Raw genomic sequence first — 26,304 nt, 5'->3', positions numbered from 1 at the left:
AAACTGATCGAACAATTGTGCGTAATGCAACAATTGACACTCAAATTCATAGAATGTAGGCATGGTAGGCTTTGAAACTATTCCTTCCACAAAATTGAAGTATTTCTTGGGGAGTTTATTTAGGAACAATGTGACGTGATCGTCAGAGGACTTGAGAGTCCCTTAGTGGAGAATTCAGCGAGGAGACACCGATACTCAGCCAACTTGACTTTCAAGTCATCCTGGTCAGTGATTTTGAAAAGTTGAAGCTCATGGTCAAGATTAATACGACGGGCCCTATCGCGAGCCGCATAGCGGTCAATCAAGTTTGGCCATCGCTCTGACGCTAAGTCAAAATGCTGAAGTTGATAATGAAACTCAGGCAATAAGCCCTGCATCAGCTCGACAATAGTGGAGGCATTCCTAGCCTTCCATGAGCGGACGACCTCGTATGGAACAAATGCGGGATCGGGTTGGGATTCCAACCCCTGCACAAGATCCCATAGGTTTTGTGAGTCAAGGACATGTCTCATCAAATTCGACGAAGTAGTAAAGTTTGACCCGTTAAAACGAGTCTTGTCATTAAATGCATTATTGGCAGAAGATGAGCTAGAACCATGAGGTGTCGGGTAGGTGGTGTAAGATGATGGTGGGAAAGATGATGGAGGTGGGTGTGTCTGATAAGAGAAAGAGGGAGGGGGAAGAGGTGGATAGGCAGGAGGCTGTGAGTGTCCAATGAGTGCCGATTGATACGGAGACACTGGAACATAAATGTTTCCATAAGGTGCCGGTGTAGGTGGAGACACTGGGACATGGTAGCCTTGTCCAAAGTGAGGCTGGGACACAGCAGGATGACTAGAAGGTCCACTAGGCAATGTCATGGAGGCGAACTGTGGAGGCAACTGATCCACACTCAGAAGAGATTGAGTGGGATACCCAGGCTGCAATGATCCCGAAAGTGTGTATGAGGTAGGTGTAACACCACCCGACTGAGGGAAGGATGAGGTCCTAAAGGATGTGTCTATGTTTCCATAACCCCCCGGTGTGATGTGCGGTGCGACATGAGGTGTCCGAAATGGAAATGTAAATGATGTAAATGGAAGTAGTGAAGTAGCGGAAGAATGTGGTGGGATGGGTGGGTTTTGAAAGTGAGGTGTATGAGGTGCAGATTCTTTTTGTTCATTTTTATCATTTAAAGACTGAAAATGAAACTGTGAAGATGATGATGTACCATGTAATGAAGTGAAAGGGACACCAAATTCATTCTGATTATGTGAAGTAGACGGAAAAGAAGGAAGGGTAGAAGAAGAGGTACCTGACTTTTTCTTATAATCCCTGCAACATGTGTTAACATACAATAATTGGTCCTGAAGAGGACCTTTTCCATAGTCAATAGACTGGACTCTTTCTTCCACCTGATCTCTACCAGTATATTGCAAAACAGAAGAGGTAAAAGAAGAAGGCACAAAAGACGAATCAAAAGTACCTTGCACCGGAGAGGACCGAAGAGTCTGAAATAATGGAAGATACTCCGGATCTTGCTCTCCAAGAGGGAGGCCCATCCTTGATGGAGGTCTTGACGGCATTGCAACATCATTAGACTTACGTGCAACATCTGAAGAGTGAAAATCATGCATACCTTCATTTGGAGGCTTTTATTGAAGGGCAATCCTTCGGTCGAGCTTCTCAATCTTCTTTCGTCGATAGACTATAATCAGTTTATATTCTTCAGAGGTCAGCCTTTCTATCTTTTCTTCCATGTATTTAGATGTGTCTTCCACCATGTTGGAACTTTGTGGAGCAAGTTGATCGGCCCACTCTCGCTCGGTTCTTCGGCATAGGTTGTTCTGGTGTACCTTTGCTAGATAACAAAATCTTTATTTTCGAGCAAATGATATATTTTTCTTCAATGCAATCCCTAAGGTTCTATTTTGAACAAATAAGAAAGTCAGATTGTAGGATTCTACCAAGGATGAGGGCCATGCTTGATTTCACTACTAGAAGGCAACATCTGGTGTGTTTTTCCTTCAGGGGAAGCTCTTACCCTTTTTTCTACGAGAGAGAGAGAGAGAGAGAGAGAGAGAGAGAGAGAGAGAGAGAGAGTCCTTTACGAAAAAAAAGAGAGAGAGAGAGAGAGAGAGCTCTTTTTCTTTAATTTTCTAAAAATAAACTATTTTTTTTCGAAGAACAAGATATCTATACATTTCAAGGCTATGTGAACTACTTAACTGAAGTTAATAGTGGGTAATTTTTTTTGGATCTACACCACCTTGTCATTGCACCATTGTATAAGCATGTGTCCTAAAATGCTAACAAAGCCCTTGCTCTAAGTATGCCACTTAAAATCAACTAGGCTACAAATCAAGGAGGGCCCCTTCCCCTCCATCATGAAAAAACACATAGCCATAAGCTTTTGAATAAAATTATCAAAATAATTCATCATATTTAGTTTTAGGATCTATTTATTCTAGCATTTTTTTTTAAATTTTAGTGATTTCATATGATTGAGAAATTGAGGCCTTAAGATTTTTCATGTTGAATATTAAATATTCTTCCATACTAAAGAATATCCTTTCGTATGAAATAGTATTTTTTAATATGAAACAATAGTTTGTACTAAACAATTGTTTCATACAAAAGATTATTTTGTACAAGATGCATGATTAATTAAGACATTAGATTGATGTAATTAAGGCATTATGTAGTAATTAAGGCATTAGATTGATCGTACAAATGTATTGAATATATAAGATCTAATTTAAATAATAGAGATGTATAAATGCAACTTAAACATGCACGATTATACCCAATGAGAAATACTCTTTTTTAATTTTCAATATATACTTATATGCCTTTTTATATCACTTTTATATCCTCATTTTATGGGATTTATTTAATAAGATACTACTATTTCACTAAGTGTAAGGAAGAATCGTTAATGGTTGAAGGTCCTATCTTATCACCCAATAAGCATATTTCAAAACGTCATACTGTATGAGCAATTTTGAAGTAGAGATTTATTAGCATCAATTTTTGATCTAGTCAGTTTTCCCTATGTTGAAAGTGGAAAAAGACTGAATTTTTGACGGATTTTTGCTGTTTTTGGTGGACTGAATGATTGATTTGGTATGATTTTTAATTGATTTTAGAATGATTTCGATAGGTTTGGATTGATTTTGATAGCTCATGATATTTTTTTATGAAGATATATTGATGTGATAGGTTATGATGATGTTTTGATAGCTTCTGTATGATCCTATTTGAGCTTGTTGAGCTTATGTTTTCTTTTGTTTTGCTTTGTTTTGTTTGAGTAAGTGAGGTTGGGATATTGAATGATGAATTTTGAGGTTGTATGATAGCTTATTGAGTGATTTATGATGGGTTTATTTGGTTTTAGTTGAGCTGAATGTTTGTTGTTTAGTTGTTGTTGAACCTGTGTAGACCTTCTGTAGAGCCTTTGTTTCTGCTCTGTTCCTGTTCTGTTCTGTTGTGTAGATCTTTTGTATGTATTCTGAGATATGAGGGTGTAATTTGGAAAAGTTTTCTAACTTTTGGAAAGGATGAATCTAAGTTCAAAAGAGCTAAAAAAAATGGAAGAAGTAGCTGTTAAAGATTGAAGAGAAGATTGGAGTGAAGTGACAGTGATGAGCTATGAAGAGACGCTGTAGTGGCTCTAATGTCCTTTCATACCTCCCATGCCTCTTGGAAGGGGCATCCACGAGCAAGAGAGGATTATTGAGAGTGATTATTGAGTATTGTAGTGAGGAGATGATGTACTATTGATTGAGAGAGAAAGATAGAGTCAGAGATAGCCAATTCTATCAAAACAATATATTTATCTATGAGAGATTGAGAAAGAAAACTATGAAGAAAATAAAGATGAATACTATGTGATTATTTCCATTTAAAAGTGGTGTATTCTTTTGTGTTTCTTATTAGTTTTGATAGATTCTATGAAGGTGTTGAAGATTATGGTTGATTCTATTAAATCCATGGGAGATATCCACTATGATGCTGCGTGAAGATTTTTTTTTTCTTTGTTGTGGTTCTCTAAAGAATGAAAGAAAAGCTTGTTGATGTTACAAGATAGATTTTCTTGCAGTAGAAACCCTTTTCTCTTGGTGTCTCTCTTGGGGCTCCATGTTTTTTGTGCGCAGCCAGGGAAATTTGCCATCAACAAGCATTAGAAGAGGCTGATAATGAAGGAAATGGCATTGCCAAGAAGAGAAAAATTCAATGGATCTTGCAAAGTTCCTTCTACGACTGAAGAATTGGAGACTCTTATTACCAAAGCCACTTTCTACAAGAAGTTCATCCCACAATGGCGGAAACATATTACCATCATGATGCAAGCTCTATGTGGTGGACTATTTTCTCTTTCAGTTGAAGCAATAGAGACGTGGATCTTGGTGGCAAATTGTTTGGGAATAAACTAAAGTGCAGAAACAAAGAGAATGACCATCCATGGAAGATTTGGCATTCATTGAGAAGTTTCCAAACATTAGAAAGTGGGAGATCGTGAAGAAGCTTCAGGAATCGTGGTCTGGAGGTTTACGAAAACAAGAAAGAAAAGAGTTAAAGAGCTCTCAGATCAAAGGCTTAGGTTTCTCAGAGAGTACCAGGCTCTGATACCATGTAAAGAAAATACCCTAACACAGAAGCATAAATAGAAGCTGTACGACAAAGCACAGACTGATAAAAGAACACAGTTAGGGTTAGGGTAACTCAGAGGCAATGAACACAGTTAATAAATGAAATGATATGACTACTAATAATACGATGCTTATGCAACAAATACACTATGCAGTGAATGAATACTGAACCTCGAACTCCTGTATCTCAAGGATCAGGGCAAGGGTAATGAGCTGGAGAGTGTGTCTTACTTTGAACGGATCCCGAATTGCAGCAAGGCAGCCTCCGGATGTCGAATACCAGCAAACGCAGCAGTGAGAAGCTAGATCTGATGCGGACAACAATGAGGAGAGAGAAAGACTAAAAACGCAGGCAGTATGTGAGAGAAAGACTAAAAACGCAGACATGACAGCTTGTAAGAGAGAGAAAGACTAAAAACGCAGGCAAGACAGCTTGCAGGAGAGAGCAAGACTGAAAACGTAGCTGTGAGGGGAGAGAAAATTGGAGACGATAGCTGACAGGTGAGAGAAAGACTGCAGCGACTTCAATAGGAGAGAGAAAACTGAGGGCGGCAGCTGAGCCTACGAATGCAGCAGTTTGCTGACATGGGAGGCTGTACGACAGTAGTACAGATGATCAGCAGTCAGTTGCCAGGCAGAAACAGTAGTAATCAGCATGTGGAGGCTGGAAACATGCGTCAGACTGTAGGGAATAGTGATGGACAGCAAGGGCTGAGATGTCCTGTGCGAACAGGGTGTGGGCAACAAGCTGATAACACCTGAAACATGTAAAAACGAGATTAGGGAAAGAATGGAGGGTTGGCTGCCAATTTATAGAAAATTAGGGTTCTAGATCCTCTCCTACTTAACTCTCTCAATCCGCTGTCCGTTTTAGGGTTTTGGCTAAAATAAGCCTAAAATAAGTATGTTTTGGGGCTATTTAAGTGGCTAAGAGCAATTCTTAGCACAACAGAGGTCATGTTGTTGCATTGAATGATATGTACATTGTTTGAAAACACTGCGAACAATGCACTATGCTGAACAATAATCATAATATATGTTTTATTTTAAAGGCTTAATATTTCAAGAAATGGATGGAAAAAATACTTAAAACTGGATAGGACAATTTGCAGCTTATAATCAACCAAAGAGTGAGGAGAAATAGCTCTCTCTCTCACAAGATCATGAAAAGATGCACATGCACACTGCATCACGTACTATATAATAAGAGCGATTGATTTTTCTACAAGATGAGAATAGAAAGAGGGAAAATCACATTTTCTCAGTTGATGAATAGCAATACATTGATATGGCTTGCTTCTTATTCTTGAAATGGAAGAAGAGCTCGAGAAGGAAGGCTTGTAATGAATTTACAGGTTTATTGTCCTATAAAATAATAGCGAAAGAAAAGGGAATATAGGGATATTCGATGGTGAAGGGGTAAGGGATGATAATGTAGATGGATGGGGCTAACTTTTGGCTCTTCAGCTGCTGCTTTATAAGAGTTTGCAACCAATAAAGTTGATCTAGAGTGAGAAAAAAATGGCTCTTTTTATAGGAGAAAGGGTAGAGCTAGTGCAAAAAGAGAAAGTACAATAGCACAAGACGAGTGCCTAACCACATGTTATGAGGTGTGATAAGTGCTAGGATACTTGGAAGCTTGTATGACAAGTATCTTGATACTTGTCTTGAAACTAGCCTTCCTCTTTAGATAGGGTGGTGAAACATGATTAAGCACTAATTACTGTAAGCATAAAATTCACATAAACTGAAAATGCACACTTTATCACTTTAATCTTGGACATTGAACACCCTATTGGCTCCAAAATTGATGCCCCTTGGGATATTTCTTTATCTTATACTGGAAATGTAAGGAGTACAACTGAGATCCTCTGATCTTCTTCGCTAATCTAAGTGCGTTTTGTTGTCAAAACTGATCAGCAAGCCTCCAAACCAACTTGCCCCTTGATTTGCCTGGGTATTGATCTTCACTTTGTTCGTTGAAAGACAAATTCAGCCACGAATTTGATATTGGCTAGCTGGCCTCTTGAATCTCCTTGAAATTCCTCAATTTCAGTTGTTGGAATTCAAGTCCTAGACACTCAATGTTAAGCACACATCCGAGGCGGCTGTCAAAGCCTTAATTTCCACTGAAAATCAGGGTTGTAGAGAGAAATTTCAGAGAGAAAATGCTAAGATAACTTGAGAGATGTGTAGGGGATGAGAGAGAATGTTGTAGAGAGAGAATTTTCAAAGTTTTATATCGAGAAATGCTGAAAAAATTGCTATTGCCCTACTTAAACAACTATGGAAGCTATGACATAGAGCTTAGGACCACCAGAAAGACTATTGCCCCATCCTATTCATCTGCATCAGAAGGATCTTGGGCTGCTGTCACCTACTCTTGGAGGGCTCCAAATTGCTGTCACTTGATGTAGGACTGGTCCATGGTGGCTGCGAATCACATCAACATCTCCTTGCTCTCTAATAGTCTCCTCTTTTCTTACAATGAGTGCAATAGACTTTCACCAATCTCTAAAAACGTTTTTTCCACTTGCATGGGCAAGTTTTGCCAAGTAGCAGCCTTATAATTCCATTTTTCAGCATTTTCAGCATATTAAATTAATTTAATAATTACTCAAGTATAATTAAATTGGCTAGGTTAATTTGTTTTCCAAGAATCCCTGAGCAGTTATTATCTCTTAGACCAGCATTAATTAATTAGTTAATGTCTAGTCTCTAATGTCACCACTAACATTAGTGGCCAATAAATTGGTCTAGGCCCAAATCTGACATTCGGTACCACTTTGTACGTGTTAGACATAACTTATTATAACTTTTGCCTTTGGTACCCACTGCATCCTCGGGGTCCTTGGCTTGTTACCATGAAATAATTGCCATGTGCATCACATGTGCTAACAACCTTGCATATTTGATTAATAGCTTAATTAAATGTTATTGGCAAGATAGAGGATATTAAAATTTCATGTGTATGTGACGTCTCTTCTCTATTGTATTTTCGTTTGGGTTGAGTATTGTCAAAAATAGAAACAACTAAACCTAGTAAGCATAGTCAGAATATAAAACTTACTATTTTTAGAATATTATTCCTATTTTTTAGAAGTAGTATTTTTAGATCAATCCAAGATTCTTAAAATTTATGGATCCCTCCAATATGGGTGTAATGCGAAAGCTCTTTACGAATACAACACAAAAACAATGCTAAAATATTCGTACAAGTTTTTCATGCAAAGATATGCGCATTTTAAGCTTTTCACTTATACATGCATATTATACAAATATTTCATGATCATGCCATCTTATTGATTGCAACTGTTTGTTTTGGTGGATCTAGCCCACACTTCAAGCATTAGCCCTTTCTGTATGCGAGCTTGATCTTAATATGCTTGAGTTTCTGTCAAAGGCGCCCAATCGGGTCTTATAGGTGGAAGTGTATACTATGTTTTCTTTCATCTTTGCGTGGGTCCACTACAACTTGCGACTACTCATCAATGGCTAGCTTCAATACACTTTCCTTTATATAGAGTAAATATAAGGAAACAAATTTGGTAAACAATTAAATATACAAAATAATAGAAAGAATACAAATTCTTTTTCTGCTGTATTATGACAGCCCTCCAGCTGTTATTAAGCTGTCCTTAGCTGATAAGCTTCTTTGTATAGTTGAAGAAGGTATGGATAATGCTTCAATGTTCATAAACTTTTCATCTATCCATTGTATATCTTTTGTGGATAAATTTTTGAATTTTAGCATGAATTTCTGCATCACAAGGCCATAGCAATTAAGAGACATGATTATCACCAAGAATGAAAACGATCAAGACTTGGCAATGAAAGTATTGTGGAGGCACAACTTGCAGGAATGTAATGTGTGTTTTCCATTGTGAAGGTATTGCTTAGACAGACAAAGAGACTTAACATTCATCTGACATCAAGAATGTGCTTCTTAGACATTTGCAAAGAGTATATCTTCAGTACATCTTGATTGGTTGTTTTAATGACATCAACATGAGGTGGGGCTGGTATTATCATAGAAAATGCATTTGGCCTTTTGAAGGGAGGGTGCTATGAGCAGTGAGTATTTAGGAAGTTGTTGATATACCAGTCTTCATCCAAAGGGGCAGATCAACAACACCTCCTCTGTCGTCTGACTGACTGCTGTGGATTGGAAATTCAAACTCCATTTTCACAACTATTTGTGCCTAAGGCATTAGATTATGGCTTTACTGTGAAGCAACTTCTCAGACCATCTTATATGATCTATTTTGAGGTGATCTGTTAGAGAAGGAAATTGATGGATCCAACTGTAGCTGTCCAATGGTTGCTTCTCAATGGTTTCCCAGCCCCTGAACACTCCTTGAGATGATAGTTAAGTTGTATGAGAGCAGATTGACTGGCCTCGCAATATTTTTTACCAGCTGCTCAGTTGTACTGTAGGTGCAACTTTGTTATAATCTTGGGAGTGCTGCAAGATTGTAGAAACAGTTTTTTATACTTAGTGCAACTGTTCATATTATTATCTTGTCAGCCATGGATAGACTCAGGAATCCATGTTTAGAACTGCCCATGATGCCTATAACTTTTTCTTGTGTACTGTTTTTTCCTGTAGTTTGGAATGTTGGAAAAGATTTATGTAGTCCAATTCAAGGGTGGAGGATTAAATGGCTGGACTGTTGTAATCTGGTACCTATTGCAGCTTGTATCTGACTTAAAAAGCTACAAAGGATAGATGAAACAAACTGATTCCTTGTATAACAATATGAACAAAGAAATACAGGATCTTGATTGTCGTTCCTGTCTTTACAGAGTGGTATCAGGGCATCCAGTGTTTGAAATCTCAGTCATCAATGCAGACAAGCCACCTCTTTCCATAGATGAAGTTAAGCTGCGTGCCATGCAGTTCAAACAAGCAGGTAACTGGTTTGTGAAATTACACATATTATGATGGCCCTTCTAATAACAGAGCAATGCATCAACCTTGTCTGCATGCATGTGTTTCCTCAGATGCTCTGTTTGCACGACCTAGCACACAGATATGTTGCATCTGGTCAAGGCTATAGTTGACAAACAGTTGGTCCATAGCACATACATTTTGGACTGCTCTATTAGAGAATTCTTGTTGTATAACAACAGTCAAACACCTTTCTATGGACTATTCCCTTGCTTTCTCCTTATGAAGTGTGAAAATACCGTTTCCTCAACTTCCCATTCAACTGAGATCAACTTAACATCAGAGTAAATTTTGCACTTTTACCCTGGAGTCAAGATATAGGCACACAGGTTTACAAATTCCAGTTCCTCAGGGTTTACAAATTCTAGGCTCTCAATTCTCACAATGTGAATATACAATACAAGCTGTAACTCACAACATTACAGTTTACACTCAACTTAAGATTCTATCAACTTGCCATACCAAATGAGGTACAGCAAGGCCGTAACAAAGTTCAGTAAAATGGCACGGTTATAGGGTATACATTATAGAGTCAGCAAGCTCAAGAGACAGCACTTATGACTCCACAGGGTTGGAAGTTGCAACTTCCTGAAATCTCTTCCCTTCTTCCACTTTCTCAAATAATTTGATAGACAGCTCATCTTCATACACTGTGTTCTATGGTGTTCTTTGTGTTGCAAAGTTATCCTCATTCTGGTGTCAAGGATGAAATATTTTTGAAGGGGGGAAGATGATGACATAATTGAAGCTACAAGTACAGGGATGACATACGTTCACACAATGGATGTGACTGTATGGGAGGCAGGAAGGCCTGTGCAAGTGGTTGGTCGATGCACATATACTGGATGAGTCATCTAAGCCAAGCACAAGCTTAGGGGAATCTTGGGTATTTGAAACAGCTGGTGCCATTGAGAGGTGGGCTGATGCCTCCCAAAACAGAGCGAGTTCCAAGTATAGCAAGTTTAGATTTAAACTTGTTCCAGCATTTCACAAGGATCATTACACAAGTTCCCTTGTTACTATGGTCTAGAAACCTCAACGAAATGTTATACTAGAATTTGCAACAATGAAGATCCACCGACTCCTCAAAAGCCACATGCTTAAGACTAACGACTTGATAAACCCAAGAATTTGGTTCTAATTGAGCAGCTCACTTATGATTAATTAGCCCTATTGGAATTCAAATTTTGATTAAGGAGCAATTGATGACTTGTTTAGAAATTTGATTTGGCTATTTAAGGTTCGCTAATCCCTTATTTGAGCAGCCCGAGTTTGGGGACATCCATTCTTCTCTTCCTTGTTGTAGAAATTATAGGTTTCAATCATGATGGATAGGTTGACAATGTGTATGGAGTTAGGACGCTAGTCTTCTCCTCTTTGTATAGAGAATCTGTTGGGCGACTATATAATTGTTATAAGGACGTGAAATTTTATTGCTTTGCTTAGCATTTGATTAAAAGTTAATCAAATGTGCTAATGTAACTTGCATACGTGAGGTGCAAGTTAATTATTTCACAATGTGAGACCTAGGACCCCAAGATATTAGTTGGTGCCAAAGGCAAAAGTTGTAATAAGTTATGCCTGATAGGTAATAGGTGATACCCGATGTTAGATTTTGGCCTAAATTAATTTATTGGCCACTAATGTTAGTGGTGACATAAGAGACTAGGCATTAATTAATTATCCAATGTCAGTCTAAGCGTCAATAACTACTCAAGGATACTTGCAAGAAAAATTGGCCTAGCCAATTTAATTATTGGTTGATGGAATTATTTTTTTGGGCACTATAATAATTATTAAATTAATTTTTAAAATTAATATTTTGAAAATTAATTTAATATATTGGATAATGTTGGAAAATAGGATAAGAAGGTTGTCACTTGGCAAAACTTGCCCATGCAAGTGGGAGAAACATTTTTGGGGGCTAGTGAAAGTCTATTCAAGCCATTGAGAGAGAGAAGAAGATTCTTAGAGAGCAAGGAGATGGTGCTGATGTGATTTGCAGCCACCAAGGTGTTAGAGGTGGACATTTCCTGGACTGGCAGGGGGAGCAGGAGTAGTTGCGCAACAGGTGAGAGGGGCAGGATGTGTGCCACGTGGCAGTCGGAGGCAGTCGGACAGCTACTGTCTAGTCGGCTGCATTAATTGCAGCCGACTTGCATATTCTGGCCATTATTTTCAGCCTATAAATAGGCTTTTTATTCAGCAGCCTTTGTCAGTTCTCTCACAGATTTCAGGTTGCAGACTATGGAGATTGCCCTCGGGGCTAATAGAGACCCAGATCTTCGAGATGGATACATACGTAGATATTCTCTTTGCACCCGTGTATAATTCTGCATCCTTATACAACATTCTTCATTGTAGATTTTTTGCATTTCACTGTCTCTTTCTCTCTCTGTTCACTCTTTGCCTTGGTCATTTGCTTCCGCATTGCTTCTCTTTGACATGGTATCAGAGCATTGAAGGACTTTGGACCCATTTAAAGAGGAGATTTCAGTGTGATGCAAGGCTGCGTTTTGAGCGTTCAAGTGCGAGTGGGTGGGATGCCCATCAGAACAAGGCTGAGGCAAGTGTGGACGTGCGAGAAAAGAGAAGATTTGGTGAAGTTGTTGCTGTTTTTGGCTGTCAGAGAAGGAAGAAGGCTGTGTTTTGGACCTTCAAGTGCAGATTTTACATTTTCATTGCCTTCAACGGGTGAACAAGGAGCAGGACGAGCGAACCATAGCCCTAGTAGGCTGTATTTTCACAATTAGAGGGGGACTGCTCTTTATGTTTTGTGCAGGAACTGTATGTGAAGATGTCTTCTGAGGCTAGACAGAGTTTCTAGCGATCATGGACATGAAGGTGCTTGTCCTACCGGCTCTTCCTTTAGATCAAAAGCTCGATGGTGAGAACTACCGCATCTGGCAGGTCATGATGCTTGCCATCCTAGAGTCCTATGATTTGATGGAGCTTATTACGGAGGCTATCAATCATCCTTCTTCACATGACGATTCCCGACTCTCTTCCAGTGAGAAGGTGGAGGTGGCAAAGATTCAGACACATTGGGATAAACTCAATGCTCGCATTCACTCGTTTTTATTTCTCTCATGTACTACAACTGTTATCTCTCATATCGCTCAAGCTATCTCCGGAAAATCCAACCATTTGAGTCATCAGAGGTGGAAATATAAAAAAATCTATGATGTAAACCCTAGTTTACAATAGAAATTAGGGTTTGATAGTCACCTCGGGATGTGTGCTCAAAATTGAGGGTCTATGACTTAATTCTAGCATCTAAAATTGAGGAATTTCAAGAAGATTCAAGAGGCCAACCAACCAATATCAGATTTGGGGCTAAATTTGTCTTTTAAAGAGTAGGATGAAGGCTAATCCTCGAGCAAACCAAGGGAAAAATTGGTTTGGGGACTTGCTGGTCAGTTTGGACAAGAAGTGACACTTAGATTAACGGAGGAGGTCCGAGGATCTTAGTTTTACTCCATCCATTTGCAATAAATGTTAAAGAAATGCCGCAAAGGGCGCTAGGCAACAGGTTGTCCGTCGTCCAAGATTAAAGTGGTAACATTTGCATTGTCAGTTTATGTAAATTTTATGCTTGTTGTAATTACTGTTAGATCAGGTTAGCACCACCCTATCCGAGGATGAGGGCTGGTTTCAAGGTTCAAGTGCCGGGATACAATCAATTCTTTCAAATTGGTGGGCCCCAGACACGTGATTGAAGGTCAGAAGCTTTGCTCTAGTGCAGAAATTGTATTCAGCTGAGCATTGTAGCAAGATCTTCAGATAGTGAGATGCGATCAAGTAGGGATGATGCCTCTCAATCTTAAAAATTCACATTGTCAAGAAAAATGCAATGCCTAATCTTGGACAAGGCATGTAACATGGACAACAAGTTGATAATGTTGGTTTGGACCAAAATGTGGGTCCTTCTATGGGACCTAGGAACCCGAGATATTAGTTGGTGCCAAAGGCAAAAGTTGTGATAAGTTGTGCCTAACAGGTACTAGGTGGTACTTGGTGTCAAATTTTGCCCTAGACTAATTTATTGGTCACCAGTGTCATTGTTGACATTAGAGACTAGGCATTTTTAATTAATTAATTAATGCCTCTCTAAGGGTCAATAACTACTCAAGGACTTGGAAAACAAGTTGGCCTAGCCAATTTAATGAATTTTTGATGTAATGATTTTTTTGGACACTAGAATAATTATTAAATTAATTTTATGAATTATTCTTTTGAAAATTAATTTAACAAGCTGGATAATGCTAGAAACTAAGATTAGAAGGCTGCCACTTGGCAAAACTTGTCCATATATAAGTGGGAAAAGCATTTTTGGGGGTTGCTGGAAGTCTATTCCAATCATTGTGAGAGAGGAGATTGTTAGAGAATAAGGAGATGCTACTGATGTGATTTGCAGCCACTGGGCACCATTCCTATAAAAGGTGACAGCACCCAAGGCCAAGGAATGGGAATGGGGGAAACCACACGTCTTACATGCCCCAAATGCCCCAAATATACTGTGCATGCTCCAAATTGCTTCAAATTGTCACAAATTACCTCAATAGCCCCCCAATGCTACAAATTGCCCATATTACCTTGAATGTCCAAAATTGCTCCAATTGCTTGAAATTGCTCTCAATGCCTAAACAATGCCACAAATTTCCAAATGCTCGGAATGCCCCTTTAATTGCCCCAATAACCCTCAATGCTCCAAATTGTCCCAAATTCCACATTTACCCCAAATTTCCTTAAAATTAGAAGATATAAGTGGGTGATTATCTTGGATTTGAGGACAGAACAAAAAGTTGATTTTGATTTGCAAGAGTTAATGATGCATCAAATGTGAACCCTACATGGATTCATGATTAGCTTGTGACTTGTCTTGATGCTTTGAGTCTTTAGCCACAGAGAGAGAGAGAGAGAGAGAGAGAGAGAGAGAGAGAGAGAGAGAGAGAGAGAGAGAGAGAGAGAGAGAGAGAGAGAGATTAGTGGGTGCACATAGGCAATGATGGATGAATAGGTGGCAAAAGGAGTGGTGACACAAGCAAGAAGTAAAAATAGGAAAAAACATCAATTTTTGACCAAGCAGCCTAGAATGGCCATTCCAAATAGGGAATGACAGGGAATGGGTGGGAATGGGCTTGGGAACAGCAAGGAGCGTTCCCTAGCCGTTTCACTTTTTCGGAGGGTTTGGAATGCGTTAGGTTGTCCCTATAGGCTAGAATGGTTGTTCCCTGTTTCTATGATAGATACACAGCCCGTTTCTGTGTTCAATATTCTTGTGTCACATTTTGCTTCATTTGTGTTGAGTATTCTTGTGCCATTTTAGTTCATTTCTCTTTTTCTCTTGCATAATTGCTCCACTCCTGGGCCAATACTTTTGTGGATTCATTAGTGGATATAGAAGATATGCTCAGATTTGGTGTTCTATACCTTGGCTAGTAAGAGCTATTGGAGATAGATTCTAGAGCACTGCAGATTTGCTAAGCAAAAGTACTGGATTGGCTTGTTGAAGGCTGAGATGGAAAATCTTTTCTGTTGTTGAATTAGTCTTTAAGATTATACTTGCAAGTTTAAATTTATTACCCTTAGACCCCTCCCCGTTACGTCGCCTGTTACCCTGTCCTCGATTGTTGCATCACACCCACCCCTGCCATTGCGGTCGCCTGTACCCCCGCCTGTGTCTTCCGCCTGTGGCCCTGTCGCCCCGTTGCTTGCGGCCTGGCGTTTGGCATGCTCGTTGCCCCTTGGCCGTCGCCTTTGCCTGTGCCCCCGCCGCCTGCAGCCCGTCGCCCTTGCCCCCTGGCTGTCACCTTCGCCTGTGGCCCCACCGCCTGTCGTCCCCGCCTGGTGACGCCGCCTTGCCCTTTGCTCTACCTGCGTCCAGTGATCCGCCTGCCCCACCAAACCTACCCACCCGCCGGTGCCTGCAATGCTCGGTGCCACCCCCTCCCCCTCCCCCTCGCCAAGTAAGATCTTGCCATCCATCCCCCCTCCCCCCCCTGGGTAGCATTACAGCGTGATAGGCAGGTTCTCAGTAGGGACACGCAATGAAAACCTCCTGTCAAGCACCGGTGCATTCTGCGAGTACCCCCCCAGTCAAACACCTTGCGTATCATCCTCTCTGAGGAACAACTCTTAGCCGTCCGAGCCACAGAGTTGGAGTTGAAAGAAACAACGATCTTTGGTTAGGTCGTTGGACTTGCTTTGCCGAGGGGGCGTTGCTCGCCCTCCTGCTCCTTGCTGTCGAGGCTCGGTTTGAGGAGCTAGCTGCGGCCCCCCTTGCCGTCTCCCTCTCTGTCGTCTCTGGATCCGTGTGAAGCCGTCAGCATTCCAGCCCCACCGGATGGACCAAACCACGCTGTTTTTCTCTAGTGCTCTCACTCAGAGGATTGGACGACGACATAGATAGAGGAGGAGCTGAAGAGTCAGGTGGCGGACCACACCTCCCAGTGGATGGGAGAAGGACTATCACTATTTGCATAGCAGTGGCCTGGTTGAATGATGGACATTAACTGGTGGGCTAGTACTGAGGTTCCACACTTGAGTATTATCTTTCAAGCCTCTTCACAGTGGAGAGCTCCGCGGGATGTGATCGAGTGGCCCCTGGCACAAGTGGCCCGTTTCTACCAGTGCAGAGAGTCGCGACTCTCAGCATGGTTGATAGATGCATTGATAGTACCACTTGGAGCATCTATCACCCCTATGGTCCGTCGAGGGCCACCATGGGGGACTAGAGTTCGCCGTCCAGACTGGCGGCAAAGCCTACTTGTATGCCCCATAGTTTTTTCTCCTCATTAGCAGCTTCCACATCGAACAAATGCTTGTTTGGTTAGTCACAGGTTTCCCCATGAGCTTACACCTTGCATCCTGGAATGTGAATAGTCTCCTCTACAGTGGGGCACGTGGTTCCAGGAAGTTGATTATTCAGCAAGAGCTGCAGCCTGCCCTTGCCGGATGGATTGACATCTTACTCCTATAGGAGCACAAGATCCCTTCCACCCAGGCCCAGCGGGTTGGGAAGGTACTCCTGAGCAGCTCGCACACTTACTGGGAGCATGCCATATGCACCTCTATTGGCCCGAGTCTCACCGCCTGTGTATGAGACCACGGGACAATAGTGGCAGGGAGGGTTCTATGGATCGGATTGGATATTGGGGACTCGTGCCTTAGAGTCCTCAATGTCTATGCCCTTATGGCATAGAAACAGGGAACGCCCATTCTGGTACTGAGGAACGGATTAACGCATTCCGGGAGGTTCGAGCCCAGGAAACGCTGGTAGAACGTTCCAGCCTGTTCCATGTCCCGTTCCTGCCCGTTCCCTGGCCGTTCCCTGTTTGGAACGGCCATTCCAGCAACAGGGCATTAAATTTTTTTTTAAAAAAAATGTTGATCGCGTCCTGTTCTGCGTCGTGCTAGTTGGCCTGTCTCTCGCCTGCCTGACCTGCCTCTGCGCCTCTCTCGACTACCTGGCCCGATTGCCTGGCGCCCGACTGCCAGGCCCACCTCCCGCGACTCCCACCTCTCTCACCTACCTAGCGCCTCTCCCGCCTGCCTAAAATTGATATATATCTCTAGATGAATCTAGGCTTAAGTGTTGACTCTCTCTCTCTCTCTCTATCTATCTATCTATCTATATCTCTCTCTCTCTCTCTCTCTATATATATATATATATATATATATATATATATATATATATATATATATATATATATATAATGCCGTTCCCGTTCCCTATCTTTGGGCGTTCCCCCCGTTTCTGTTCCCGTTCCCTGTTCCTGGTAACTATGCCTTATGGAGGTTAGGGCACGCAGTAGGTTCTGGGCAGAGATCGCGGATGGACTCTTAGAGGTGGATTCTTGGATCGTTGGAGGAAATTTCAACAACCTGGAGGTTTGGAGGAATAGCAGGGCAGAGGCAGAAACTACCAGGGCATGGCTGGGGAGGAGTAGGAGGCATGGGAGGTCTTTCTATTGGCAGAGGAAGCATGCGATGCATGGAGAGACCGTGCCTTTCATAGGAGGGAAAGGTTGTTGGACTTCTCTTGGGGATACAAGCGGCTAGGTGGAGTCCTGTTGGAGTGGTCCTGCTGGAGTGGTTGGACAGGTTTTATGTGGAAGAGAGGGGAGGCTCTCGTGGAGGCCAAATTGAGCGGTTGGCGGGCACCATGTTGTCCGATCATTGCCCGGTTATCCCGACCCTTGATCCCCTAGCATCTGCCCTAGACACACGATCCTGCCGGATCCCTGACTTAATCTATAGGAGGGAGGAGGTGATGAGAGAGATAGAGCAGATTTGGACTAGGGAGTGGGGTAGGAGAGATCGGATCGCAAAGGAGATTGCAGAGGTCCTAGCCGAGTTGAGCAGAATATGCCAAGAGGTAGCCATACAGGCCAGGCAGCAGAGCTGGGAGGAGAGAGCACTTCGGTGGGACCTTGCAGCCACGCAGAGATTATTACAGGAGGCACCAGGGGATTCCACCCTTCACGCACAGGAGATGCGAGCGCGAGCACCCATTGTTGGCCTTGAGAACAGGCGCTCGGAGTTCTCTTTCCACACCTCAGTAGCCTTGTGGGCGCGGAAGGGTGACACGATGTGTAGGGAGTTCTTCCAGGTGCACCAGTCTCACACCGCAGGAGAGCAGATACATAGCCTTCGGGATCAGTATGGGAGGACTCATTCTAGCCTAGACGAGGTGATGGAGATTGCCACCGACTACTACAGGCGCCTCTTCCAGTAGGATACAACCTCAGCTAGAGGACAACGTTGTAGACAACAGGTCAGGGATCACATCCCGTCCCTCCTCACAGAGGAGATGGGACACTCCCTCTTAGCCCCCTTCACAGAGAAAGAACTAGAGGAGGCTTTCCATACACAGGATGGGCATAAATGTCCGAGAGAGGATGGCCTCTTTAAGGCCTTCTTCACCACCTATTGGGAAGTGGTGAAGGATCCCCTACTAATGGCCTTTCAAGAGATTTTCACTTCAGGACATATATCAGGGAGTCTTTCGGCGGGCCTTATCAGTCTTCTACCCAAAGGGGGAGACCGGTTGGAGCTTTCCCAGTGGAGACTGATCACCTTATTGTTAGTGGCCCATAAGGCATTGGCAAAGATGATTGGTAGGCGACTACGCCCCGTGCTTCCAAACATCATCCATGACACACAGACAAGCTTTGTCCAGGATAGGAGCATCCTAGACAATATGTTTACTTTCTTTGAGGCGACAGAGTGGGCTCAGCACAGTGGGCAGAGATTGGCAGTACTATTCTTGGATTTCGAGAAAGCTTATGACAAGGTGGATTGGGATTTCCTAGAGGGCACCATGGTGAGGTTGGGTTTCCCTCAGGTTTGGATTCGCGAGTTCTCTGCACTTTACAGATCAGCCACCAGTAGGGTTCTCATAGGTGGAAGGCGAGGGGAGGAGTTTCGGCTGGAGAGATCAGTCCAATAGGGCTGCCCCCTGGCCCCATACCTGTTCCTACTCTTTGCGAAGGCGATGTCTCACTTCCTTAGGTCACATGTGAGTGGATTGCGGGGCCTTCGACTTCTAGTGAGAGAGGAGACTGAGTTGTTAGACTCAGAGTACGCAGATGATACAACACTCTACATAGAGGACGATGAGTTAATACTGGAGAGAGTGAAGCTAGCTCTTGAGATGTTCTGTTCGGTAGCGGGAGCGAAAATCAACTGGCGAAAGTCGGTTGGTTTCCTCACAGACTCGGACTCTAGCACGTTGTGGGGAGTCCACCTGGGATTTAGATGGATGAGCAAAGGGCAGACCGTCCGGTACCTAGGGTTCTGGGTGGGACTCGACATCACTCCAGCTCAATAGTTTCTTCCTGTCCTTGATTCCATTGGGAGGAAGCTGAGTTACTAGAGCACGGCTCGTCTCTCACTAGCTGGCTGAGCCTTGGTGGTTAACTAGGTCCTAGTGATGGCCTGGTATATCGTCTTGCGTTGGTGTTTTGTTCTGCGTAGTGCAGCTTCACCGCCTAGTGCGGAACCTCCTTTGGTCAGGGTCAGATGGCTCCAAGGATTTCAAGACCAAGGTGGCATGGGCGACTATCATACGACATCGGTTAGAGGGAAGAATTGGGATCATAGACCCAGAGTATCAGAGGATGGCCCTTTTGGGCAAGCTAGTGGTCCGCGGTCTCACACCAGGCAGGCAAACCTGGAAGGTCTTATTGCAGGAGGGTCTCCAGGAGTGTAGACCGAGACTTGGCGGTGAGTGGAGGCCGTCCCTGAGATGGATCTTCATGTCGGCCCAGATCACCCCCCCAACACCCCCCCCTCCCCACCCCCCCCCCCCCCCCGGCGCGCGCCCGATCACCTTTCCTACGCAGCTTGCTCCGTGTGTGGTAGGGCCTCTGGAAGGCCCTAATCCAGAACCCCCCAGGCTGCCAGGAGGAGATAGGTTGCCATGAGGAGATAGACCGTCCAGCTGGTGATTTGGAATCCCCAGGTTAGAGATCGGGAAGGGGCACAGATTGGCGAGTGCCCCCACATCTAGTGGGCTGGTTGGGAGGCCGGCCCGGCTCGTACCATCAGGACATGGCGGGAGGTGTACAGGATGGCGGACGAGGAGGTGCTGCAGCGAGTTTCAGGCTGCCAGAGAGGAGTGGAGTTGAGGAGAAGGGATATAGACATAACAATACCTCAGGAGTGGCTTGTTCTCTCGATATGAGAGTTGATAGAATCCGGGGAGGTATGGGCTGCTAGGTTTTCACCAGCAGGCATCCCCCTACAGGTGGCAGGTAGATTGGGCGGTGCTCCACTTGGGACCTTCTTCACTATACAGGAGGAGGGGCGTCTGGCTCTTGACAGAGGGCAGCTAGATGAGGAGATAGTTGTCCTTTCATGGAGGAGGATCCGGGTGATTGGCCTTTAGGGAAAGACATGGCAGTTGGACCCATTTGTCTTTTGGGAGGAGCTTAGGGACTGGCGCCTTTGGATTTGGGAGGGCAGGCCACTTGATGAGCTGGAGTGGGATCCGGGAGAGTGGCTATGGCTGGCCACTGCAGTTGCCAAGAAGCCACCGAGGTTCCTGGAGTACACTGCCAGGATTGGCAGACACATACTGATGCATGAGGTTATGGACTGGGTGCCGTCACGTAGCAGGCACTGGGCACGGAGCCTTTCTGACGGACCTTCTGGCGCCGCCTATGGGATAGTTGGAGGCCGAGGAGGGTATTGTATTTCTTATGGCTGGTTGCATATGTAGGCTTGGCGGTGGGAAGTTGGTTGGCCCAGATGCAGGAGGGAGGTTGTAAGCGCTGCACTCAGCAGCTTTTGGAAAACCCAAAGCATTGCCTTTGGTCATGGCAGGAGGCACAATTCATATGGAGAGGAGCATGCCGCATCCTTCGCCGTATAGCACCCAACCTTGGATGTATCTCATGGGGGGCCTTCTGTTGGCAGGTAGTCAGCCACGGCTGTCACCTTTTGTATGAGGCCGGGATGCATGACACGATATTCATTATCGAGGCAGGGTCGTGCGTAGTGGTCGGTTTGGAGGCTCTATCCATCCGCTAGGTACTGGAGTCCACATTAGGCCACTCTGATGTATGGGAGATCATAGGGAGTCTTACTGGATGGCATATTTGGAAGGCGCGGTGTCAGGAGGCTTTCGGCGGAGAGAGACTTTCAGCATAGGCGACCTTAGCAAAGCTATGGACCTCCATCATCCACTCCCTCTGCGGCCGATGGGATTAGGTGCAGGGCGAGTCTAGGGCTTGTCAGGAGCTCCGTTGTCATTTCATGCGCACTTGGGGCGGCCAGGACCTATTTTTCGTGATGCAGGCAGGCAGCCCCAGTTGGCGATACACCCCCCCCTCCATGCCTTCTTGCCCCCATCCCCCTGAGACTGCCTTGAGAGGCTTGTAAACATGATGTATTTGTGACTTTGCACCAGCTCTAGCTAGACTGTTGATGGCTTATGAAAGGTCGGTTTCAGGTGGATTGAAGAGCTCCATCAAGACCTACAAGTTCATGCATTTGAATCATAGAAACAGGTAATACCTGTTCCGGTCCTTAGGAATGGATTAACGCATTCTGGAATGTGTCTACCAGCGAAATGCCCATGGAACGTTCCTGCCCGTTCCCAGCCCTGTTCCTACCCATTCCAACCCCGTTTTAGGCCGTTCCAGCAGGGAACGGCCATTCCCTGGAATCAGACTTTATTGTCCCCAAATTTGGGGCATTTCAGATCAGGGATTGCCCCAAATTTGGGGCTTTTTCAGCAAGGATTTGGGGCATTGGTGTTGCAATGTCCCGAATTTTAGGGCATTTCAGATCAAGCATTTCCCCAAATTTGGGGCTTTTTGAGCAAGGATTTGGGGCATGGAATTGGCTGCAATGTCCCCAAAAGGATTGCCCAAAATTTGGGGCTTTTTCAGCAAAGATGTGGGGCTTTGGACTTGGCTGCAATGTCCCCAATTTTGGGGTATTTCAGATCAAGCATTGCCCCAAATTTGGGGCATGGCATTGGCTGCAATGTCCCCAAATTTGGGGCATTTCCAATGTGTTGATTGAATATATATATATATATATATATATATAGACTTGTTCATTGCCAACTTGACATGATTGAGTTGGCGGATATTCTCCCTACACATGATTTGCTTTCTTGGCACACTGCAGTTTCTTCAGTCCCCCCCTAGGCCATCTAGTTCCTCTATGCTTTTGATTCTGATATCTCTTTGTGCTCTTGGTCATATTGTACTTTTGAGATTATGTTTTGGTAACTAATAATTTACCCTTTACGAAAACAGAGAGAGAGATTCAGCAGTGATCTAATTCACTCACTAGGACAAAGGCAAAAGAGATGGCACATCGTGGCTGGCTGATTCAGATCAGCAAAAGGATGTGTTCCTGGCACCAAAAGCTTTCCTATCAGCCCCAGGACTATATAACTCTGCACTCCTCATGAAGCATCAAAGATGTATTCCTTCCTCATAGTCCATATGTGCCAACAACCCTAGAAGCGTAAGAAATGAAAGAGCACTTTCATATTGGCTTGCACGGATCCATGAACTTGGGATGTCCAAAGATCCAGTCTTTTGGAAGTGCCTGCACATGCATACTCAATCTCTCTTGTGTTGAATCCCAAAACCCCCCCCCCCCCCCCCCCCCCCCCCCCCCCCCCCCCCCCCCCCCGGGGATGACAAGGTATATGTTGAATGAAGGCTGTTTAGAGCTACATGCTTCAGTGAACACCCTTGTTTGTGGGCAATATGCACTTTTGCCGTGTAAAAGTCTGTTGTTGGTCAGAGCAATAATTGGCAAAGGAATCAAGGAAATGCTTGATTGAATTGGAACAGTGTGCATTGCTGATTCAGGGACAAAAAAGGGGTTGATTTGTTGCTGTAATAATTAGAATTTTCAGCCAAGAATCCTTATCAGCTGAGCAATCGGATTTTGCAAAGGGCTTTTAAATAATTGTAAAAGAAATTGCAAGGAGCATCATCGTTTGGGGCTAATTGGTGTCATTTCCTTAGTGTGGGAGGATTCGAGCTCCACATTTGTGAGTTTACTGTTTCTGAATTCCAATTTGGATTTATTATGCTTCAAAGTCTGTGCTCTACTACCCTTAAGCTAATTGAAGGCCGGCTGCACTAACCTCTAGGAAACTAGACTTGAGGCTGCTCTATAGAGGCAAGAGGTGATCCACATGTAGTGCATTTATCTACATCCATGTGCTTGTTTGAGCATACATGCAGTCTGTGTCACCCTGCAATGCTCATTGTGTGGATGACTCTAGAGCAACTTTAGAGTATTTGTATCTTGGGAGGCTTCAGAGTCTATGCTTCTAAGTCTCTGTTCGTTAGAGGGATTGGCCACAATAGGTTGTGCTGTGGCTATCTCATGTGGCACTGAGACTAACTCCTAATCAGCCAAGAGATCATTATCACTAGGGATCTCTCCATGTATTGCCACCCATCATAAGCTTCTCCATGTCCGACTATGGTAGCGCTGTTGTAGTTCTCCTCTTGTGGTAGAGACTTGGTCTTGAGACAGGAGCTGATAGAGAGAGAGAGAGAGAGAGAGAGAGAGAGAGAGAGAGAGAGAGAGAGAGAGAGAGAGAGAGAGAGAGAGAGAGAGAGAGAGAGAGAGAGAGGGTGTGCTGCGGTGTCCTGCGCTGTGTCCACGTGCCGAGAGAGAGAAGAGCGCGCGATCTGCAGGTTTGATGGCGACCTGTCGCCACTGGCCGTCTTGACACAGACCTTCGCCTGTTCCACCTACGCGCTGCCGTTTCTGGCCTGACGTCTCGCTCGCCATACTTGCACGCCTGCTTGTAACCAGTCTTCTGCCGCTTCAGAAAGAGAGAGAGAGAGAGAGAGAGAGAGAGAGAGAGAGAGAGAGAGAGAGAGAGAGAGAGAGAGTCAGACGTCTGCCTGCCCCAGCCTCCTGTCAGACGCCTGTTCTGTCCGCCGCCTGCCTGCCCCTGTCGCGTGTCCTCTCGCCCGCCCCTGACGACTGCCTGCCCTGTCCTGCCAGTCGACAGCCTGCTCTGTCGCCTGTCCTCTCGCCCGCCCCTGACGATTGCTGCCCTGTCGCCTGTCAGACGCCCTGGTCTGACCACCGCCATCGCCTGCCAGATCTGTCCGCCCTTGCCTGTCGGACGCCACCCTCGCCTGTCGGACACTGCCCTCGCCAGTCAGCCGCCGTGGTCGTCGCCCCCGCGAGAGGCCGTATCCCCTGTTCGTGCCTGAGCCTGCGCCTCTGGGCTCTGCGACCTGCACACGGAGGCAGTCCAGCCTTGTCTTTCCACAGACACCGACAGAGCGAGAGCGCGCGAGCGCGCGCGAGAGAGAGAGAGAGAGAGAGAGAGAGAGAGAGAGAGAGAGAGAGAGAGAAGCCAGAAGACAGCAGTATGGCTGGCCTGGATATGGATTTTCTCGACCGGACGGTGGCAGCCCTTGGCCCTGATTCCGATACAGAGGAGCCGGAGGATATGGTGCCCTGCACGGAGGAGATGCCTCCGGGCTCTGAATTGCCGCCTGCGGGCAAACGCTCCAAGCATACTCCTGACGAGCCAATGGGTCCTCAGGAACGTTCCTATGCGCAGGTTGCCTCTGATCCTGTGGATTCGCAGGAGATAGACTGGGAGCATCTGCTGGACTTTGCCAAAACTCTGCTTGGCGATTATGTCCAGCACAACAATGAAACTTTTTCTGATGCGGGAACTGATGATGTGCTGGAAGCCACGGTGGACCCGAAATCAGTCTTGCAGTCCTTCTCAGTGTTTTATGACCGTGCGGTCATACTTTTCTTCACTGGCAGAATCCCCGTGCTTTCACATATTCGCCAGTGGATGCATCATTTATTGCAAGGGGAGTGTGTTGAGGAGATCTTCCTTGGACCTCGTGGCTTTTATGAGGTGCTGTTGAAATCAGAAACGCATCGCGCTGAGCTCCTGTCCAAGCTGCCATTATTCTTTGATCGCCGCTTGGTCCATGTTGTACCATGGCGCCCGATGGCCGATTTCCAGCGTCTGCTTTAACGAGAATGCCCGGTATGGGTGGAAGTGGAAAATTGTCCGGCAGTTTATTGGCCATTGTTGAAGGATGCGATGGCCGTTGTGGGCACAGTGCTGGTGCCCCCAAGCCTCAGGGCTATGAATCGAAACCGTTTATGCATGTTATGGGACACAGCCAGGAAAAGGCCTACGTGGCTTCGCCTCAATTGTTTTGGCATGCATCCCTTGCATTTTCGCTTGAAATGGGGCAATTTTGCAGGCCACTGCTTTTCATGTGGTAAATTGGGGCATTTCATGGCCGAATGCCCTGAAAGGCAACCGTCTTCCGAGGATGCGCAGGTTGTGCTGCCAAAGGATGACATGGTGCTTGATGCCCCGACACAGGAGGCCCTTCAGCCGCCAAATGTCGTGGATAAAGGCAAACAACAGGTCCTGGGTTTGGACTCTCGCAGCACTGATTGGATTGAGGCCCGTCCAAAAAAAGGTAAAAAGTTGGATGCAGGCATGGCGGATCCTGGGCCTACTACTTCACAGGATTCCGTGCGCACGTATATGCGCAGGAAAGAAATGTTCACTTCACAGCCGGCTGCGCGTACTATAGCCCCGTCTGCCCCCCGTAATCAGTCTACAAGGAAAGCCTATACAGACGGCCCCAAGGGCCCACCTGCTAAGCTGGCGTTTGATACAAAAGGTAATGTGATTACACCCTGGGATCGGCGTTATCCCCGCCCTGCTCCCAAGGCAGTGGATTTTTCTTCTACCTCTAAAGCAGGTCGCCAGAATTCGTATGTAGTATTGGCTGATTTTCTGGATGCGGGTGTCCTAGATGCTCTCGCGGAAAAGGTGAAATCGAGGCAACAACCGCCTCGTTCCTGACTTCCCTTTTTTTGAAGATATATGAAGATAGCCACGTGGAATGTGCGAGGCATTTGCTCTCGCCATAAGCAACATGCCATGTGGACTGTCTTGCATGAGAACCAGTGGGATGTATTGTGTGCAGTTGAGCACAAAAGTCACGCTGAAGCAGGCAAAATTGTGGATTGTCATGGATTCCGTCTGTTTTATGCAGGGACACATGCTACGCACTATTCGGGCGTGCTGATGATTGTCCATGAAAAATACCAGCCTGTTCTTGTCAAAAATGATGTGCAGGGCCGCTTTCTGGTAATCGAAGTCTTATTTGAAGGAGAAATTTTATGGTTGCTGGGCCTCTATGCTCCAAACGATCCTGCCTCCCG

The 26,304-nt window shown here is 44.8% G+C and overlaps 1 protein-coding gene across 5 annotated transcripts in view; it reads left to right on the top strand.

Annotated features, from left to right (window-relative positions):
* Positions 1-26,304, top strand: part of LOC148028351 (uncharacterized) — a 120,351-nt gene that overhangs the window by 48,902 nt on the left and 45,145 nt on the right. For all 5 annotated transcript variants that reach the window (XM_087690169.1, XM_087690167.1, XM_087690165.1 and 2 more), the window contains one exon: positions 9,438-9,544. In XM_087690169.1, coding sequence (XP_087546295.1) covers positions 9,438-9,544 — 107 coding nt within the window. The remainder of the gene's footprint in view (positions 1-9,437; positions 9,545-26,304) is intronic.

The sequence above is a fragment of the Lygodium microphyllum genome, chromosome 12, assembly GCF_053477565.2.
Source record: "Lygodium microphyllum isolate KBCC chromosome 12, Lygodium_microphyllum_v1.1.10, whole genome shotgun sequence".
NCBI classification, from domain to species: domain Eukaryota; kingdom Viridiplantae; phylum Streptophyta; class Polypodiopsida; order Schizaeales; family Lygodiaceae; genus Lygodium; species Lygodium microphyllum.
This window is presented reverse-complemented; position numbering and strand designations above follow the sequence as displayed.